This window comes from Herpailurus yagouaroundi, unplaced genomic scaffold (assembly GCF_014898765.1).
Source record: "Herpailurus yagouaroundi ecotype Mexico unplaced genomic scaffold, PumYag 142, whole genome shotgun sequence".
NCBI classification, from domain to species: Eukaryota; Metazoa; Chordata; class Mammalia; order Carnivora; family Felidae; genus Herpailurus; species Herpailurus yagouaroundi.
Window position 1 is genome coordinate 46,277,801 of NW_024412397.1, and position 21,793 is coordinate 46,299,593.

Genomic DNA, 21,793 nt, shown 5'->3' on the forward strand with positions numbered 1-21,793 from the left:
ACAAGCGGTGGAATTATAACCATAGCATTTGGATAATGTATCCCTATTATTCCCAGATAGGAAGCATGGAAGCCACACAGCTCAGCAGTGGTTCAGAGAAGAGTCATTACCATTATATCTATGGCCAGATGTATTTGGCAATATAGACTGTCCTGTCCTCAGATCGGAAGTTGAAACTGGGAGACAGGGAGGTATTACCACCTTCTTCATTTTAACACACAAAATAGGTCTCATTTCCCTTTTAAAAGATCCGGTGTTGTGTGCGACATTTACTAGCAAAGATTTAAATAAATCACTCCAGAACCATCAGCAAGCAATGCTGTATGTTAAATTCAGATTATAAGGGAAATACACTTTTCGTTATTCCAATAACGTGTCAGAACGGGCTCAACTATTTGGCACTATGACCTTTTCAACACAAGGACCGTATCTTGTTCATCTCCGGTACCCAGCACAAAGGTAATGTTCAATCAGGCATGAGTGATTGGGGAATGTGACTTCAAGTTACTGCACCCTTAGAAGGCTTTCCAGGGCCATAACAATATATTCTTCTCTTCCTCAAGTCCTCTCATTTTTATTTCACCAGGGGTGGAATCCACTTTCAGGGGCCCTGCCTGCACTATTCATTGACCATGTGATATCTTCCCATTACTGTGATGTTCAACAAGGTCCAAAAGAAATCAGGAAACTGACTTCTACACTAAGTGAGAGATTAGATGATTCCTCTCCCCACTCTCAATTTCTGATATTTGCAACAATCTGCATAGGTCAACACAGCCCAACAAGCATGTATTAAGTCTTAATGATAGGCAACCTGTGGAAACAAAGATGAAAGAGATGTAAATCCCAGTCCAACTTCCTGAAGGACTTCTAGTTTAGAAGGGAAAACAGACACAGAGCTTCACAGAGTTAATCCCAATTTGGGTTTCATGCCCACCTTTTCACTACACAGTAATGGGGACAAATTGGGAGTCTGCTCCTTACCATTATATCCCTAGCATCTAGTAGTGTCTGCCACTGAAAACACTCAATATTTGTCAAATGTTTATTATCAAATAATGTATCAAGAGTATTAAGAATTCATAATGGGCTCACTGCAGTACAGCACGGTAATGTGAACATCCTGCCCTTTACGTTGTATGTTAGGTGTGCATGTGTGTTGAGATACCTCCAGAGAGAGCTGATCACTGATTTTCAAAGTGGTGAGGTTCTTTTTCCAAAAGGCTAATATTTTATTTAGCAGGCCTTCCACTTGGGAAGCATCTTTGCTTCTGGAAAGCTAAGAGGGGCCAGAAGTGACAGGGAACAAATACTTATCTTTGATTCTAAGTTCTAAAGAAGAAAGGTATACAGTATGACTCAAAGCAAAGAATCATAGTATCCAAAACAAAACAGAGGACAGATAGAGGAAGCTGCAACATTCCATGGTTCCTATGAAACCAGAAAGGCAGAGTGACATAAGTCAGAGTAGAGTAAGAGTGGCCTGAAGTAGAGTAGAATACAAATTGTACATTCTACCTTAGAAAATGCCCTGCAGTGCTTCTGAGGAAGTGAAATGCATCAGCAGCAGGCCACAGGAATTTGGCCCAAGATGAATACCAGTGAGGTAGCCTTGTTAAGGTCTTTATCTCTTGCTCCCTTTAAAAAAAAAAAAAAAATCTAAATTTTGTTTTATTTATTTAAGCAGGCTCCACTTTCAGCGCAGAGCCTGACACAGGGTTTGATCCCACGACCCTGGGATCGTCACCTGAGCCAAAATCAAGAGTTGGATGCTTAACCAACCGAGCTACCCAGATGCCCCAGTGTCTTTGTATCTCTTATGTATATATTTTTTTAAGGTAGGCTCCACACCCATAGGGCTTGAACTCAAGATCAAGACCTAAGCTGAGATCAAGAGTCAGATGCCTAACCAACCAAGCCACCCAGGTAGGCCTATATCTCTGAAAATTCTGACTCTGCTCTTTCTTTTCCCCTTGCTTCAGAGCACTACACCCACCAATGGCTTAGATCGTCTTATGGCCGTTGTTCCCCCAAACGGATTCTTTTCTGTTAACATCTATTCTGAGCTTTTCATTCCTCTGCAAAAACTCAACGTCCCTCCTCTCCGTTTTCAAAGAACATTAAAAAGAAGAAAAAGGGGGTACCTGGGTGGCTCAGTTGGTTAAGTGTCTGACACTTGGTTTGGCTCAGGTCATCATCTTAGGTTATGATCCCAGCCCTGTGTTGGGTTCTGCACTGAGAATGGAGCCTGCTGGAGATTCTCTGTCTTCCTACTCCTTACCCTCTCCCCTGCTCACGTGCTCTCTAAAATTAAGAGAGAGAGAGAGAGAGAGAGAGAGAGAGAGAGAGAGAGAAGACAAAGCTCTAAAATAGTAAGATATATAGGCTATTGTTTTTATGCCTATTAATATCCTTTGTCTTCAAAAATATAACCTCATACAGGAATTAAGCACATTTTTTTTGTGGGCCCTCTGTGGACAGGGATCACTTTTTATATTTTTTTATTACTCCTAATAAGCCTAGCTCAAGGCCAAGCACATAGTAAGCACTCAGATGGCTGATGGAAAATGTAACAAACCTAACATACTGGACACTAAGATAAAATAAAAACTGAAACTAAGAATTTTATATGTATCCATTTCTCTCCTTGTTTTCCTATATATAGTACCTCATTCAGATGCTCTTATAAGCTCCTACCACACTTTAACTGCCTATCTAGATTAGGTCTTTAATACTTGTTCTGTGGAAAAAAATAATGTACTGCAACTTATAAAATGACAAAGGTAAAATAAATATGATAAAATGTTTAAAAATGAAGAAGGCTCTGACAAAATTTTGGCAATTTACCAACACAAAGATGTTTTTATCATTCGTGAAGTATGACTCAGTATTCAGTTTATTTTGAAATAGCTATCTCTTTACCTGATAGTCAATACTCAAACATCAACAAATTATTAATTCTTAAAAATTAAAGTTTTTTCTTAGGTTTGCATAAATAAGGCTCAGGCTTATATGGAATTATGACTGCTTTCAACAATTACTGAAATTTCTTTTCAAAGAATATCTTCATACTAAGGTAAGTCTGTCTATGTAACAGTCTGAAGACAGCCACAGATGTGGCATTCTCAAAACAGCATATAACTATTCAATGGAATGCTGCAAACCAACTTATTTCCTTTAAAACTTCACTAAGTAATTCCAAGGAGTAAAACAAAACATTAAAGGCTCCTAATGTTCATCCTAAGAATTAGGTAGTCTTCTTGGATTTTTTCTTCTCTGCTTCTTCCTTTTCCTTTTCTATTTCAGCTACTTGTAATTCAATTTCTTTGGCACTAAACATCTGAAAAGAAAAAAAATTTAAAAGCAAATTTCAATTACACCAGTAATTTCTAAATATTTCCAATATAAATTATATTTTATACATTTATATCTTATTTTTTGAAGTGTTTATTTATTTATTTTTGAGAGAGAGAAAGAGAGAGAGAGGGAGGTGCAGAGAGAGAGAAAGAGAATCTCAAGCAGGCTCCAAACTGTTAGGCAGAGCCTGATGTGGGGCTCAAACTCACAAACCATGAGATCATAACCTGAGCCAAAATCAAGGGTCAGATGCTTAACGACTTGACCCACCCAGCAGGTGCCCCTATACATTTATATTTACTCTTTCTGTTTCTCTTTTTCTTTCTTTCTTTCTTTCTTTCTTTCTTTCTTTCTTTCTTTCTTTCTTTCTTTCTTAGTGCAAGTGAGTGAGGGACAGAGAGAGATGCAAGAGAGAGGGAGAGAGGCAGAGAGAGAGGGAGACAGAGAGGGAGAGAGACAGAGAGGGAGAGAGAGGCAGGGATCACCTGAAATGGAGCCTGTGTTTTTTGTTTTTTTTTTTAAAGCCGCAACAGGGCTCATGGTCAACCAAAGTGGAGCTCAAGCTCACCCAAAGTGGGGGCTTATGCTCACCTGAAATGGGTATTTATATTTTCTATTTAAACTTTAACTTTATATCTTCAAATATATAATATGTATGTAAGCAACATATTTATAACAAATATGGACAAAACTTAACTCCATGACATTTCCACTATCATTGTGTTAAAAAAGAAAGAAGGGCAGAATGTTATATTGCATTACATATCATATATATGACTATAACTCTGAAAACATTTAAATGCAGACTCATTCTGTTTATGGGCAAGTAACTCATTGCCGAACCCCCCCCCTCCTCTCCACTCCACTGTCTGACTCTCTAATAGGGTTGGCCTGTTTTACCAGCCACGAGAATAGCCAAAGCGGCAGGGAGAAGGTGACTTACACTGCTGTGTTTACAGCTCCCTCACTACAGTGTAAAGCAAAAACAGCTTTTATTTTATACAAATCAATTTTATTGTATTGAAAAGTAAAGAGGGGAGCAACTCGCTCAAGGTCACACTACTAAATATATCAGTGTGCTGGAACTTAGGTCTCTGTAACTCTAAACTTAAACCCAGGTCTATCCAATTCCAAAGCACATGCCCTGTGTGTTACACAGCGTATCGTGAAACAGCATGTGGAGAGGCGGTGTAACTTTGCTGCCAGTGCACCATCCTAGCACTCCTAAGTAAAAATATATGCACGCCTGGGTGTGTCTATCCGTGTTGGCAGACATGTACGTGATGGAGCTGGAGAGGCGAGTCTGGCCTCAGTGCTTTTGTGTCCTTGTGCTGTTGGTGCATCTGTCCTGAGACCCTCGACAGCAGGGATGACAGCACGGCCCGGTTCCCATCTCTACACTCCATCTCAGCACCGTGGTTATTTTTGGGGGCCGTGCAGAGGCAGGACCTCCACCCATTTCCCCATTTCTCTTAGTCATTGAAGCTTTGCCGCTGCCGTATCCTCACCTCCCCGTCTTCTGGCTGACGACCGGTACGAGGTGCGAATGTTGTGTCAGAACAAACAACGACAACACAACTCAAAAAACAAAAGGCCCACTGCTCCACCCAATGCTGACTTTAATACTGTATCCCCTTGAAATACTTCCTTCAAAACAGAAAGTATATGTAAAATAATCCTTCTTAGTATACTTTTCATATGGTTTCCCATGCTTGACGTGCTTTTTACACTCTCGGCTAGAGAGCTGGCAAACTGTACCGTGTACAGTTCTACCTAAGGAACAGTGGTGAACCGAATTTCAAATGTTCTTTAGCCAGCGAGTCCTCCATCACAATACTCTGGACAATTTATTTTGTGCCTCTGCAGTTTTAACCCATAATGGTTAACAAAAGGTACAGACTTGCCTCAAAGAAATACGGAAAGGTTGTCACACCAGGTATTAAAATTTATGTCTCACAGAGGCTCAAGGCACTTCTAACTGAAAAGGAGAGACAATAGATAAAAACCAGTAGACAATTAAGAGGAGTAGAGGGTTTCTGACATAATGAAGGATAATATTACGTTAGAAGCCTGGAGGGCCAACAGCTATACTAACGGTAGCTGACTGACACTGGCTGGAAGCATATCTTGATTTTCAGAAGATCTAAAAAGACAGGAAGAATAACTGCTTTCTACAGAATACCTTGTTTAATTGTGCATCGCAAATACTACATTTTTAATAAATTGTTGGGGTTTTAATTTCTTTTAAGTAAGCTCTACATCCAACGTGGGGCTTAAATTCACAACCCCAAGATCAAGAGTCACATGCTCGACCAACCAAGCCAGCCAGACACCCCTGCATTTTTTACAAATTGAAGGTGTGCGGCAACCCTCCATCAAGCAAGTTTATTGACACCACTTCTCCAACAGTATTTGCTCACTTTGTGTCTGTGTCACATTTTGGTAATTCTCAGGTTTCAAATTTTTTCATTACTATTATATTTGTTATGGTGATCTGTAATCAGAAATTATGACTCACTGAAAGCTCAAATATTGGCTCGCATTTTTTAGCACTGTAATTTTTTAACATTCGATTTTTGAAAGAGAGAGCATGCAGGGGAGGGGTAGGAGGCAGGGAACAGACGATCTGAAGTGGGCTCCATGCTGACAGCAGCAAGCGCAATGCAGGGCTTGAACTCATGAACTGCGAGATCATGACCTGAGCCGAAGTCTAATGCTCAACCAACTGAGCCACCCAGGCACCGCAGCATTGTATTTTTTAATTAGGTACATTGTTTTTGTTTTTTTAGACAAAATGCACACTTAAAGAGACTACAGTATAGTGTAAATATAACTTTTACATGCATTGGGAAACCAAAAAATTCATTTGACTTGTTTTGTGGCAATATTGGCTTTTTTTTTTCTTTCTTTCTCTCTCTTTTTTTTTTTTTTTTTAGAGAATGTGTGTGTACATGCAAGAGTCGGGGAGGGTCGAGGGAGAGAGAAAATCTCAAGCAGACTCCACGTCCATGGCACAGAGCCTGACTCGAGGCTCAGTCTCACAACTGTGACATCACCACCTGAGCTGAAATCAACAGTCGGATGCTCAACCAACTGAGCCAACCAGGTGGCCCTGCAATACTGGCTTTATGGCAGTGGTTGGAACTGAATCCTCAGCATCTCTGAGGTGTGCTTGTTTATGGTGCTGGGAATAAATATCCATAGGCAATGTTCTATACCAACCCCATATATGACTGGCTCAGTAGGGGTTCCTGCCTAGAAGAATACATACTAAATGGGGTAGGACTACATACAGATCTCAGCACCTCTAAGTCTTCACAAAGGTAAGTGCTCACAATAAGCACATGCGAATTAGTGAACATTAGGCTACAGAAACAAAACAGAAGTCATCATGTTGCCAGTGGATGCTAATGGAGTTTTCAGGCATTTAATGAAGATTCACAGGCGTCAACATTTTGACAAGATTCAACTGTTGTCAAATTACTTTATACTACATATGTTTTTTCCTCTTTGGTTAATGACTTACCTTCAAAGGCTGGTTTCTTCTTATTATAGCAAGTTCAACGTTTTTTCCACCAGACTGGACAACCTAATGTAGAATAAGCACAATAGAATTACTTCAGCAAATTTTACTTTTTGAAGCAAATAGATAAAGGAAAAAAACATGTTTTCCTGAATATGCTTTATTAGATCACTTACTTCTAGCAAAGCTCTTATTGCTAATTTGATAGCTTCATTGTCGTTTGCTATAGCATCTTCTGTGTAATTCTTTTCTAGAAATTCTCGGACAGTTTTAGCACTTCGGCCTATTGCATTTGCCTTGAAAAATAAGATAATTATTAATATCATTACAGTATGAATGAATTTATGGTTACTCAGTGAAGTGTAGAGTTTACTACCACATTTCTTAGTGTAATTACTACGTGAAAATTGTAGTTTTGAAAAATTAGCTAACATTTCAGCAGCTCATTTTGTTACTACATGAATAATCTGAATGGTGGTATGACTTATCTTCAAACATACCACTGACTTGTCCTGGTCAATGCTTTCTACTACTTTAATGGCTTCCAACTCCTTGATAACCAGAAAAGATTGAAACAGTTGAAATTCCAAAAGAGGTAGAGAGGAAAGGAGGTATATAACTTTGTAATACAGTACAAAAGGAAGAAAGAAAAAAGGAAAAAAGGACATTGGCATGAAGAAGAAACTGTTTATATGAATAGGACCATGCGTACCATTTTCTTAGAACTTAGAATAGAATGGTCACCTAATTACTGATTCATTATCTTTGATTCTGTAAATGAGAGAAGATTCTTCTGTTCCATTCCCCATTTTTCTTTGTTCCTTCGAAATTTTCTTCAGATGAAGGAAAGAGGTGAACGATTGCCCTGGCTGCATTGGCCACGCGTAATATATATATTTAGTTCAGTCTAAATATCTAGACGAGGGGCGCCTGGGTGGCTCAGTCAGTTAAGCATCCGACTTCGGCTCAGGTCATGATCTCGCGGTCCGTGAGTTTGAGTCCCGCGTCGGGCTCTGGGCTGACAGCTCAGAGCCTGGAGCCTGTTTCGGATTCTGTGTCTCCCTCTCTCTCTGACCCTCCCCCATTCATTCTCTGTCTCAAAAATAAATAAACAGTAAAAAAAAAAAAGTTATAAAAAAAATAAATATCTAGATGAGTATTAGTGATGATAATGAGGATGATAACAGTAGTTCATATTAACAGAGCACTTACATGCCAGGCACTATGCTGAGCATTTTGCATGGATTATCTCATTCAACCATCACAAAAACAATTAAATAATTACTAACCCCAATTCACAAATGAAGAAATGGGAGGTTGGAAGTGTCAAAACGAGCTTTCTCATCCTCAGCACAATTAACATTTTGAGTTGGATAATTCTTTGCTTGGGTGCTGCCCTGTGCATTGTAGGATGTGTAGCAGCCTCTACCCACTAGGTGCCAGTAACATCCCCCACCCCAGTTGTGACAACCAAACAGGTCTCTAGATATTGCCAAATGTCTCTCAGTGGGTACAAAATCACCCCAATTTGTGAACCAGTGCCTTAAGTAATTTTACCCAAGATCTCGGAAGACCGGGTAAATAGAAGAGCTGAGCTTTGAAACCAAGTAGTTTGAAGTGACAGTCCAAGTTCTGAACTTTATACACTGTGCTGCCACCTGACCCTTCGCTTTGATGATTTTAGAGAGTGAGAGGACCCAGCAGAAAAGTCCATCCTTTCAATGAAGGATACTGGCAGTGAATGAGGGAAAGTCTTAGTTCTAAGTGGTTATGGTTAGTTTTGATTATAAGAAAGAGATCTCAAAAGAGATTTTAGGAAGTGAGCATGAAAGCCTACCTTTTGTACTGCCTGACAGTGTATTGTTCCTGTTAGCAGAAGATTATTTTTATTTCACAGAACTTTTTCTATGCCTTTATATTTCAGAGGACTGAAATAAATAGTTGTGAAATTTTAAATTGAATCTTGTGGCTTTGAAATTTCACTAAGATCAAAGGTAAAGACTGGTATGACTTTGGAGTATTATTAGCTACTAGTTTTGGGGGGGGTAACTAGGTGTTGCTATGAGAGGAAGAACATAAGGTAGTGGTTTATCCAAAAAACCTCACTGAGCCCTTAAAGGTCACCTTATAAATTCCTGGTGACTTTCCTGTCCAATTCTCCTAATTGCTAATATAAAAATTCTTTAATTCTTTATTTTATTTTTTTATTTATTTTTAATTTTTTTTTTTTTACTGTTTATTTATTTTTGAGACAGAGAGAGACAGAGCATGAATAGGGGAGGGGCAGAGAGAGAGGGAGACACAGAATCTGAAACAGGCTCCAGGCTCTGAGCTGTCAGCACAGAGCCCGACGCGGGGCTCGAACTCACAGACTGTGAGATCATGACCTGAGCCGAAGTTGGACGCTTAACCGACTGAGCCACCCAGGCGCCCCCAAAATTCTTTAATTCTTATCTACTTGACTGGTTTCTTAAGATCTTCTTGCCATGCTCAAGTCCCCACCCTTTCTCCCAACCCATCACCCACCCCTCCCCCAGCCCACTTCAGAAGACTCTGATAGTCTTGCAGTATTTTTTCCTGCCTGTAATGATTAATGATGATTTCTATAGCAAAGATCATTAGCAGCCAATGCCAATATCCATTCTTCCTTTGTGACAGAACTCTAGGCAATGTGCCTGCTGAAAAGTAGGATTTCCTAGCCCCAGCTACCAGTAGGAATAGATACGTGGAAATAAATGGGTGGAATTTCTAGAAACCTTTGGCACCTGGAATGCAGACAGGTTGGCTGGAGATCTAGCAGCCACTTTGAGAGCATGGGCAAAGACTATGATAATAAAAGAGACAAATACCAGTGACCATCTATCCTCAAACTTCTAAGTATATGAGAAAAATAAACCCTTATGTGTTAAGAATCATCACATCCCTGTTGTTAAGAGCCAAAACAATACCTTGCAGATGTATCTTGGTATATCTTAAAGATATACAGAATAAAAATTGATAAACAAGGTCATTTTGGCAGCAATACTTTATTTACTATTAGAATTTCTTAGCTGATGAGTAACAGAACAATGTTATCCTTTGTGTGGTCTCATACGGAATGTATGAAAGCTTGATGACTCTTGGAACTTTCTCCCTTTCTTTTAAGTCCACTCTAATCAGTCTCTCGTCACTATGAGAAGTTCCTGTCAAGGTCACCAATGACCTGCCCGTTGCCAATCCAGTCATTTCACTTTTCATCTGACTCAGTGGCACTGACTCAGCTGATCAACTCTTCTTGGAATGGTGTTTTCACTTGTGATCCAGGATGCCACTCTCTGGGTACTCTTCCTTTACAGACTATGCTGGCTCCTTCCCCATCTTCCACTGGTCCAATGCCCCTAACCTAGATTATTATTGGACATAGCCTTCTAACTTGTTTGCCTGCTTCAACCTTACTATACAGTCTATTTCAATACAGCAGCCACACAGATACTTTAAAAATATAAAAGTCAGATCATGTTATTCTATTATGCAAAAAAATCAAATGGCTCTCTACATCACCCTATTTAATATGCAAGTCCTACAATGGCCTTTTGACCCTGTAAGATCAGTCCCCTCCTGCTTCTTACTTCATCCTTCATCACTATCTTTCTGCAGTCACCACAGCACAGTCATATGCTCTGCATACAGCTTGATGTCTCACAGATATGGAACATACTGCTGCCTTATTGGTTCCTGTTTGGAATACCACAGAGATAACTACCTGGCTCGCTCCTTTACTTTCTTCAGGCCTCTGTTCACATATCGCTTTTTCAAAGGTGCTTTCCCTGACTACCTTACCTACCAATCACATTCTCTCCTCCCAACCTGTTCTTTTGCCCCAAAGGATTTATGTTACATGCATACCATCAGTACATATTTTTGTTATCTCTGTATCCCCAGAACCTAGAACAATATTTGATATGCAATTCAAATATTTATAGATGGAATATTTTTTAAGTTTTTTTTTTTTTTTTTTAGAGAGTGTGAGCATGCATGTGAGTGATGGAGGGGCAGAGAGAGAGGGAGAGAGACAATCCTAAGCAGGTTCTGCACTGTTAATGTAGAACCCAATGTGGGGCTTGATCTCATGAACTGTGAGATCATACTATGAGCCCAAATCAACAGTCAGACACTTAACCGATTGAGACCCCCAGGAACCGCTAGAGGGAATATTTGTTAAATGATGGACTCTTTATGTATTTTACTTTGTAATTTTGGATAGTGAATTATCTTTGGGAATCCTACACTACAATATCCCTGGCACAGAGGTATCTTCAACTCACAGGATTATTGCTCTGGTACTCAATTTCTTCTTTATTTCTGGCCCCTTAGGATTTTGTCCTTTTTGTAAGTTCAGCTGTGCATTAAAAACATGTTAATGACCATTCTAGTATTCTATGTGGTTGCAGGAGGATTTCTGATTAATAGAATTTAATGTAATGTGCCAAACCCCAGAACCCATTACTCCAAGTAAAAATAATATTTTCTGGGGTGCCTGGGTGGCGCAGTCGGTTAAGCGTCCGACTTCAGCCAGGTCACGATCTCACGGTCCGCGAGTTCGAGCCCCGCGTCGGGCTCTGGGCCGATGGCTCGGAGCCTGGAGCCTGTTTCCGATTCTGTGTCTCCCTCTCTCTCTGCCCCTCCCCCGTTCATGCTCTGTCTCTCTCTGTCCCCAAAATAAATAAACGTTCAAAAAAAAAAATTAAAAAAAAAAATTAAAAAATAAAGAAGAAGAAAAATATTTCAAAAAGGGTGTTTCCACTGATCTGGATACTGCCAGAACTACACAGCTAACTGATTTCTTAAGACTCTTCTGTCATGGAAGGGGCAGCTATATGCCTTTATTGGAAGAGAAACTTACTCCGGATAGGAGTTTTATTTCTTTGTAACAAATGCCTCACCTTCTGTGAACTTCCTGAATGTTTTCTTCACCATGATGGTATCCTACAAAACACTGCTGGTGACCAAGGAGGAACTGAGAGAATATACTTGTGCCCATAGGATTCACTGGTCTTATGTTCTGGATTCCTAAAGAAGCCAGCCTAGTAAAAATAGGGAATAGCCAACTGAAGACTCAGTTATAGCACCAGGGGTGTGTGTGTGGGGCGGGGGCGGGCAGCATCTTCTGAAGCCAGGTTTATGTTTGACAAGATCCTCTTGTGTGCCTGGAAACAGGATCATAGCCACAAATCTAGGAGTCAAGGGATAGATGTCTCATTAAACCCCTGATATCCCATTAATAAAATTTTTGCTTCTAAGGTTGTTTCAGTTTATTAAAAAATTTTTTTTAATGTTTATTTATTTTTGAGACAGAGACAGACAGAGCATGAACAGGGGAGGGTCAGAGAGAGAAGGAGGCACAGAATCTGAAACAGGCTCCAGGCTCCGAGCTGTCAGCACAGAGCCTGACACGGGGTTCAAACTCACGGAGTGTGAGATCATGACCTGAGCCAAAGTCGGCTGCTTAACTGACTGAGCCACCCAGGCACTCCAGGTTGTTTTAGTTTAAAGGTCCTAGTTCCCAAGTTGGCAGCGTGGTAGGGGAGGGAGAAGAGGCAATGTTCTACTAGGGGATATAACAATAATTTCACTGAACTAGAAGCTGAGACTTCCACTTGGCAATTTTGGACTCCTCATGCCGTTGAACCAGTAGGCAAATAATGGGTTACTGTGAGGATGGTATGATTTATTCTGATTATCAAGGGAAATAAAGTTACTATTATACAATGGGACCAGGGAGATGTCTTGTACTCAAGGGATTTTCTGGAGATCTCTCTTATTATTCCCATATAAAGCAAAAAAAGTTAACTCAAGGCTCTATAATCCATTAAGGCAGGATCACTAATGGACCATAATCTTAAAAAAACAAAAGTCTGTGTTAACATGCCAGATAAAGAACCTCAACAAAGTGACCAAAGTGCTGGTAACAGTTATTTCTGTTCTCATATCTGCAACAGGTCAGGTGGCCAGAGTTTATATTTTTAACTTCCCATTTCCATAATTCATTTCATGCGTCCTCTCTCTGCGCCTTGTAAAAAACTACATCCTAGTACTGTGAAAGTGTTGGCTCCACATGGTACCACAGCCATGTCCTCAACAGCCCATTGTATCACTTTATCAGGCTACTTGGTAAAAAACAAACCATAGAAATGAAAAAAACAAAAAAAACCCCACCTGATCTCATGGCTAAAGTGCTATATATAGTTTGCCCCAAACAGAAATAAAGCCAGAAGATTTTATTCTACCTTTCAAGACTGGATATTAGAATTTATATAACACACATAAAGAATCATTTGGCCTAAGCATGATGTAGTGGAAGGAACACTGTACTAATAAGGCATAAGACCCTAAGTTCTAATGACAGTTTTGTCATTAACTAGTGTGTGGCTTTTTAAAAAAATCACTTGACTCCTGAGTCTCTTACCAAATACGTAAAATGAAAAAGTTTCCAAATGTTTTTTTGTTATCATTTTTTTAAGTTGCATTTGATTTCAACCAAAATCCTACAAGAAAGTACAATGTGTGAAATCAGTAAAATGGTTATGGGGTATACATGTGTGCAGGTGTATGCACACACCTGTTCACACCCTCCACCTCTACTACATGTTCTTCACACACCACGGCAAAGCATAGTTTCAGACCTAATGATAAATGAAATCCCTCAAATTAAAAAAAAGTCCATAATTTTCCTAACTAGTTGACTTTGCAATAAAAGTGCTTCTCTATATGACCCTAGGGAGCAAACAGATTAAAATGAAAAATTATGTAAACTTGGAAATTATTATGATATTGAAATGAGATGTAATAATTAATACAAACAGAAGATGGCAGACTTCAAAATATTTTGAGAAAGACTATAATAACTTGTTGAAAGTACAGATTTGGGAAACATAAGAAATCTAGTACATGTAAAAGATTTCTTAAATTGGCAGAAAAAAGTCTGGTATTTGCAGCAGGTAAATTCACAGTTTCTGATTACCAATTAGTTTGTCCAGGTAACTTAAAAGAAGGTGTGTAGCTTACACAAATATTCAGATCTTTGTGGCAAGAATATAATCCACTGTTTTACTGGCCTGGTTAATTGGTTTATAAAACAGAATGAGTGTGATTAGCCCAAAAAACTCCTTTAGTTAATACAAACATAAAGACCAAGGTAATATTTCCCCATTAATTTATTTGGCTTTTATTTTTATATTTAATTTTAATTTAATTATTATTATTTTTTTTAGAGAGAGTGTGTGCACAAGTGAGCAAAGGGCAGAGAAACAGAGAGAGAGAATCCCAGGAGGGGCAGAGAGAGAGGGAGGGGATGGGAGAGAGAGAGAGAAAGAGAAAAGCGAGGCTCAGTTGAAATGGGGCTCGTGTTTACCCGAAGCAGGGCGTGAGCTCACCTGATATGGGACTTGAACTCGTGGACTGTGAGATCATGACCTGAACCGAAGTCAGATACTTAACGACTAAGCCACCCAGGTGCCCTATTTGACTTTTAATAACAGTAAAATAAACTCTTCATGAAATTTTTTTAAGCTTATTTATTTGAGAGAGAGAGAGAGAGCGAGTGTGCAAGTGTGTGTGAGTAGGGGAGGGGCAGAGAGGGAGAGAAAGAATCCCAAGCAGGCTCCATGCTGTCAGTGCAGAGCCCAATGTGGGACTCTATCTCATGAACCATGAGATCATGACCTGAGCCAAAATCAAGAATCAGATGCTGCGGCGCCTAGGTGGCGCAGTCAGTTAAGCATCTGACTTCAGCCAGGTCACGATCTCGCGGTCCGTGAGTTTGAGCCCCGCGTCGGGCTCTGGGCTGATGGCTCAGAGCCTGGAGCCTGTTTCCGATTCTGTGTCTCCCTCTCTCTCTGCCCCTCCCCCGTTCATGCTCTGTCTCTCTCTGTCCCAAAAATAAATAAATGTTAAAAAAAAAATTTTTTTTTAAAAAGAATCAGATGCTTAACTGACTGAGCCACCCAGGCACCCTCACGAAATTATTTAAAGCTTGGGTGTTTAAGCTTTAATAATATAAAAAACTATTTAGATTTTATGGGGTACTTCTATATTTATATATGAGAATATACAAAAACTTATTTCTGGAAACTGTCACTAGTTTCCCTAGGCCCTGGACTTTTGTATTAGATTTGAATGTACCATTAAGCAAAGTCAGTATTTAGGTACTGAAACAGGAATGACAACTTATCCAGAAAACAAACTATATTCCAAGAATTATGTGGAGAAAATTGTAATGTACTGCCATATAAATTGTACCCCAAACCGATTCATAGTTTGGGGTACTCTAAGTCTCGAATAAAGGATGCGTTAAATACTTCACTATGGGGCTTAAATGCTCATTCAATTGTGTGTTAACAGCAACTGGATATATCTTTTATTTGGCCATTTATATATACTTAGGTTTGTCACATCTTTTCAAAAGGAAAAGACCTTGTGATTAATAAAACAAAGTGTTTCTCTATCCATCAAAAACCATCGTAGTTGCTGACTAGCTAAGTGGTTACATAAAGTTTGTACCACCATCAGTATTTTAATGCAACAAGGGGTGCCTGGTTAAGCGTCTGACTTCGGTTCAGGTCATGATCTTGCGGTCTGTGAGTTCAGGCCCAGAGTCAGGCTCTGTGCGGACAGCTCAGAGCCTGGAGCCTGTTTCAGATTCTGTGTGTCTCCCTCTCTCTCTGCCCCTCCCCCACTCATGCTCTCTCTCTGAGAAATGAATAAACCTTAAAAAAATTAAGAAAAATATTTTAATGCAACAATTTTTGTCATGTCCCTGAAAACGATAAAACTTTACTGTGAATACATTTACTTAACTTCTAAACTATATTAACAAATTCATGACTTACCTTCCAAGCATGGTAAGTACCAGAGGGATCAGTCTGATATAATCTTGGGATACCATCATCATCAAAACCTACAATTAAGGCAGAAATGCCAAAAGGTCTTCGCCCATTGCTTTGTGTATATTTCTGAAAAATAAACTTTTTCTATGAGGCCATACAAAGAACAGCACTATTACTTACCAACTAAGAAATTCTAATAGTATTCTGTATTTCTTTAAGATCCTCTTTCTGACTTCTTCTGGAGTAACTTCAATCCATGATGAAATTTTAATGAAATTAATGCATACAGTATGTAAAATTAAATAATTAAAAGTGCTTATATATGGTCTTAAAACTATTTTCTCATTGCTTTATATGCTTTTTGGTAACATAAGTAGACTATAATCTTGTTAATATAGCAGAGAACTGTATATGTCACACCATTTTGGTTTCCACCTAGTAAAGCTGATTTTAGTGAGCTGTGCTTTGGAAGGAAGTCCTTGGGGTTTACTCTGAGAGATATGACAGTTGTCACTATTATAATCAGTACTTTTACTTGATACTATTATCAAGGATATTCTGTTCACTCTATACTAAGTTATCTCAACCGAAAACCCAACTAAGAGATTTCTTTCAATTGCCAAACAAGGAAACCTCTATCTCTCTGGAAGAAAAAGCATTTTTTTTCCCTCCCAGACAACAGGGCACTGGAAACCAATTGTGCCAGGAACTTCCTGAGAGTGGAATTCCCACTAATTCTGAGACTGGTGCCCCTAGAAGTCGTGCACAGGGCAGCCCTGACAGAAAGCTCAAGTCCACACCTTTTTTTCATTTTATTATTATATATTTTTATTAGCCACTTCAAATTTTGAATGCAAATAGTTGTGCTACAAATATAAATAAACTCTTAATGAGCAGGGTTTGTGTCTTTATTCTCCTGTATTTCTTAATACTCCTAGTTCACACAGAGGTATAAAGTAAATGTTTTGTAAATATACCTCAGAGGAGACACCCTCTTATTTGCTTAAACAACCATGTTTTGTTTTGTTTTTTAATGAAAAAGTAGTACTTGCACAGGTTTAAAATAATTTAAAAGTACAAAAGGAGTACATAAAAGATCTCTTTTGTCTCACAGCCCCAGGCCCCTTCCCAGTAGCAACCCCACTATTACAGGTTTACAATGTATATTAAATGTTCTGTGTATAGCCTTTATATATCTAGAAGAAAAACTAAAGCCACAATTGGGAACCCTGTATATACAATGCTCTACATCTTGTTTTTTAGTGGGTACCTTTTTAACGACTGAGAAAATCAAGCCAAAATAAAGTAGAAAAATATAAAAATGTTGGACTTCCTTGAGACATGAATTAAAAAAAAAACAAAATAGGGTAATTTTTTATAAGTATATAGTCTAAAAGTTTAGTATCTAGAATATATAGTCTATAAAGAAATCTCTACATGGACAATGACAAAATCCATGCCAGAAAATATTCTAAATGCTTTAGATGTATTAATCATTTAATTCACAATGCAGCTCAACGAACTAGGTATTATTGTAATGTTTATTCCATAAAGAAGAAAATTACAAAAAAACAGACTAAATAGTGTGCTCACGGCATTAACTAGAAAGTAGCAAAGCCAGGATTCAAACCCCCAATGTGCTCCTGGAGGCGCATTCTTAACCACCAAGAGTGCCTGTCAAAAGGAAAGATAGTTTACACTAGAAGAAATGAAAATAGCAAATGAACATGTGGGAAAAAAATCAACCTCACTACTAATTATAAAATACAAATTAAAACAACTATTACAGTACTATGTTATACTTATTTGCGAAATAAAAGAAAAATGGAAACCCAAGGCTGATGATCCTTCAGGGATACATTTATGCATTGCTGGTTGCACAATAAAAATTGGTTCAATCTTTTTACCAAGCAATTTAGCTACATATAACAAGAGTCTTAAAACCAATTACAATCTCTAATCTAGTAATCTCATACTGAAAATTAATTTAACAATATAATTCAAAAAAGAAAACTAAAAGCTATGACAAAGATAGAGTAATGCTATTAAAGTACTAAATTGAGAAAGGGAATGAGAAAGGGAAAGAAACTGGAAACAATCTAAATAATTTCCAGTGAGCAACTGGAAACAGTATTACACAGTTAGTAAGAATGGTAAGTATGCATAAGGACTATGCTGGCATACATAAAGGGCACATAAAATGAGAGTAAGAGAATACTTATATACATCGTGATTATATGTAATGTCAACCTGTGTATCTATGTATGGATTCAGAAGTCAAATTCAAACATGATCAGTTTTGTTTAGGTTTGCAGGTGAAAGAATCATGGGTATTTCTTTAGTAAACTTAAAAGAAAAGAAAAAGGTTTTCGTTACTGTATCACGAGAAGTACAGAAATCCTCTTAAAATATGAGATTTATTGCTCTTTTAAATTTTAATAGAATTCCCAGAATTGATAGTGACTGAGGTTTCTAACGATCAAATCAATCCAGTCCACTGGAATAAGAGTGTGAATATGAAGTAAATGTGAGAAGGAATAAGGAGTTTAGTAGATTTAATGGATTAAATGAAGTAAATGTGAGGAGGAGTAAGGAGTTTAGTAGATTTAATGGATTAAATGACTGGAGTGCTTATAGTATTCCCATGACAGGAACCATAATGATGCAAAAGAAGAAAGCCTGAAGAAATCTGTCGGAATACTGGCTTACCTGCTTCAAGGTTGCTATGAAGCGAGTTATATATTCTACAGTTACTGGATCCTCAACTGTAAGCTTATGACTCTGACACTCCACACGGGCTCTGTTTATTACCACTCTAGCATCAGCAGTCAGTCCTATAAAAGTAGGCAATGCGTTATTTAAAAAATGGCTTTTTTCTTATCAAAAGGTTTTTTTTAAAGCTACTATGAAATCTTTCTTGTAATGTCCATTTTTATCAATATATGTCCATTATAAACAATTTGTAATTCTTGTAAAATAGAGTATCACTTGTCTGACATTCAACACTTAAACTGATTCATTCTTGTTTGCTTTCAAAAAAAATCTTATTTATTTTGATTCAGCATGGGCCCGACATGGGGCTTCATCCCATGACCAAGAGATCATGACCTGAGCCAATATCAGGAATTGGATGCTTAACTGTCTTAGTTACCCAGGCACCCCTTATTTACTTTTTATTTTATTTTATTTTTTTATTTTATTTTTTTTTAATTTTTTTCAACATTTATTTATTTTTTGGGGACAGAGAGAGACAGAGCATGAACAGGGGAGGGGCAGAGAGAGAGGGAGACACAGAATCGGAAACAGGCTCCAGGCTCTGAGCCATCAGCCCAGAGCCCGACGCGGGGCTCGAACTCACGGACCGCGAGATCGTGACCTGGCTGAAGTCGGATGCTTAACCGACTGCGCCACCCAGGCGCCCCCTTTATTTACTTTTTAAAGAAAATGGTTTATTTTTAATTTTTTAAAATTTATTTATTTATTTTGAGAGAGAATGAGTGAGCAGGGGAGGGGCAGAGAGAGAGGGAGAGAGAGAGAATCCCAAGCAGGCTCCACACCATCAGCATGGAGCCTGATGTGGGGCTTGAACTCACGAATCATGAGACCATGACCTGAGCCAAAACCAAGTGTCAAGCACTTAACTGACTAAGCCACCCAGGTACCCCAAGAAAATGGTTTTAAAGAATAGTAGTTAGACACTAGCATTAAGTAAACTAGTTCTCAAAGATCAAAATGGTTTAATTCACAGTAGCTGAGCTGGTTATTAGGTTTTACTAACCATTTTCTAAAAATCTCTGCAGTTATAGTTTTTAAAAATGTTTAAGTTTATTTATTTAGAAAGAGAGAATTGAAATGAAATGAAAAGAAGCAGGCTCCACGTTGTCAGTGCAGAACCGGACCTGGGGCTAGATCACATGAACCATGAGATCATGTCCTGAGCTGAAGTCAAGAGTCAGATACTTAACCAGCCAAGCCACCTAGGTGCCCCTGTGGTTGTTTTTTAAAACCTATTTTTGGAGAAGATATCAGTGGCAGACTGATCAAAGGCTGAGGGTTTATCCTGGTTCCAAAATCAATATACTTATTACCTAAATTATGAAGCTGGATTTCTCCTTATGAAAACAATATTACTTCATTATCAAAAATCTATCCATTGCCTTAAAAATGCATTCAGTATAACTGTGACATACCACTTCTCAGCTTTTTGTCTAAAATTAAGGGTTTGAAAATCAAGAATTTTAAAACAGAAAAAGAAAACACTGTCTTCCTTTTGCCATACCAAAACATCATGTAATTGATTCTCAATACTTTATAAGGAAATAAAATGTTTCTATAAAAAACTGACCTAAAACTTAAATGCAACAGTTGCAAACATTTCATTCATTCATTCGTTTATTTATTATTTTTAAAAATTTAAATCCAAATTAGTTAACATATAGTGTAATAATAATTTTAGGAGTAGAATTTAGTGATTCATCACTTACATATAACACCCAGCGCTCATCCCAACAATGTGATATCCTCCTTAATGCCCCTCACCCCTGTAGCCCTTCCCCCCCACCCAACACTGCGCTAGCAATGCTCAGTTTGTTCTCTGTATTTAAGAGTCTCTTATAGTTTATCTGTGTTTTCATAATAGTTTTGCCTTCCTTCCCTTATGTTCATCTGTTTTGTTTCTTAAATTACATGAGTGAAATCATATATTTGTCTTTCTCTGACTTATTTCTCTTAGCATAATATAATCTAGTTCCATCCACGTTGTTGCAAATGGCAAGATTTCATTCTTCTTGATTGTCGAGTAATATTCCATCATGTATAAATATACACCACTTCTTCTTTATCCATTCATCAGTTGATGGACATTTTGGCTCTTTCCATACTTTGGCTATGGTTAATAGTGCTGCTACAAACACTGGGGTGCACGTGCCCCTTTGAATCAGCATTTTTGTATGCTTTGGATAGACACCTAGTAGTGCAATTGCTGGGTCATAGGGTAGTTCTATTTTTAACTTTTTGAGGAACCTCCATACTATTTCCCAGAGTGGCTACATCAGTTTGCATTCCCACCAGCAGTGCAAAAGGGTGGTTCTTTCTCTGCATCCTTGCCAACATTTGTTGTTTCTGAAGTTGTTAATTTTAGCCATTCTGACAAGTGTGAGTGGTATCTCATTGTGGCTTTATTTATTTAATTTTTAAAAACGTTTATTTTTGAGAGAGAGCGAGAGAGAGAGAGAGCGCGCGCGCGCGCACATGAGCGGGGAGGGGCAGGGAGAGAGGAAGACACAGATTCCAAAGCAGGCGCCAGGCTCTGAGCTGTCAGCACAGACCCTGACACGGGGCTTGAATCCATGAACCAGGAGATCATGACCTGAGCCAAAGTCAGATGCTTAACCAACTGAGCCACCATAGCACCCCCTCATTGTGATTTTGATTTGTATTTCCTTGATGATGAGTGATGTTGAGCATCTTTTCATGTGTCTGTTAGCAATCTGAATGTCTTCTTTGAAGTGTCTATTCATGTCTTTTGACCATTTCTTCACTGGATTAATGTTTTTTGGATGCTGAGTTTGATGAGTTTTTTGGATGTTGAGTTTGATAAGTTCTTCACAGATTTTGGATACTGATCCTTTAACTGATATGTCATTTGCAAATATCTTCTCCAATTCTGTCGGTTGCCTTTTAGTTTTGTTGATTTGTTTCCTTTGCTATGCACAAAGTTTTTATCTTAATGAGGTCCCAATAGTTCATTTTTGCTTTTGTTTCCCTTACTTTTGGAGACATGTCAAGTAAGAAGTTGCTGTGGCCCAGGTCAAAGAGGTTGTTGCATGTTTTCTCCTCAGGATTAAAAAAAAATTTTTTTTTAATGTTTATTTTTGAGAGAGAGAGTGTGAGCAGGGAAGGAGAGCAGACACAGAGGGAGATATAGAATCCAAAGCAGGCTCCAGGCTCTGAGCTGTCAGCATAGAGCCCTACACAGGGCTCAAACCCACAAATGATGAGATCATGACCTGAGCCAAAGTCAGATGATTAACTGAGCCACCCAGGCGCC

At 38.5% G+C, this 21,793-nt stretch overlaps 1 protein-coding gene across 1 annotated transcript in view; it reads right to left on the bottom strand.

The window, feature by feature from the left end:
* Positions 1–2,838: 2,838 nt before the first annotated feature.
* PSMA8 (proteasome 20S subunit alpha 8) overlaps positions 2,839–21,793 on the bottom strand; it is a 50,074-nt gene continuing 31,119 nt past the window's right edge. The window contains exons 3-7 of the mRNA XM_040479186.1: positions 18,454–18,578; positions 15,748–15,870; positions 7,057–7,176; positions 6,884–6,946; positions 2,839–3,340 (exon numbers count right to left, since the gene is read on the bottom strand). Of these exons, the coding sequence (XP_040335120.1) occupies positions 3,248–3,340; positions 6,884–6,946; positions 7,057–7,176; positions 15,748–15,870; positions 18,454–18,578 (524 nt within the window). The 3' untranslated portion in view covers positions 2,839–3,247. The remainder of the gene's footprint in view (positions 3,341–6,883; positions 6,947–7,056; positions 7,177–15,747; positions 15,871–18,453; positions 18,579–21,793) is intronic.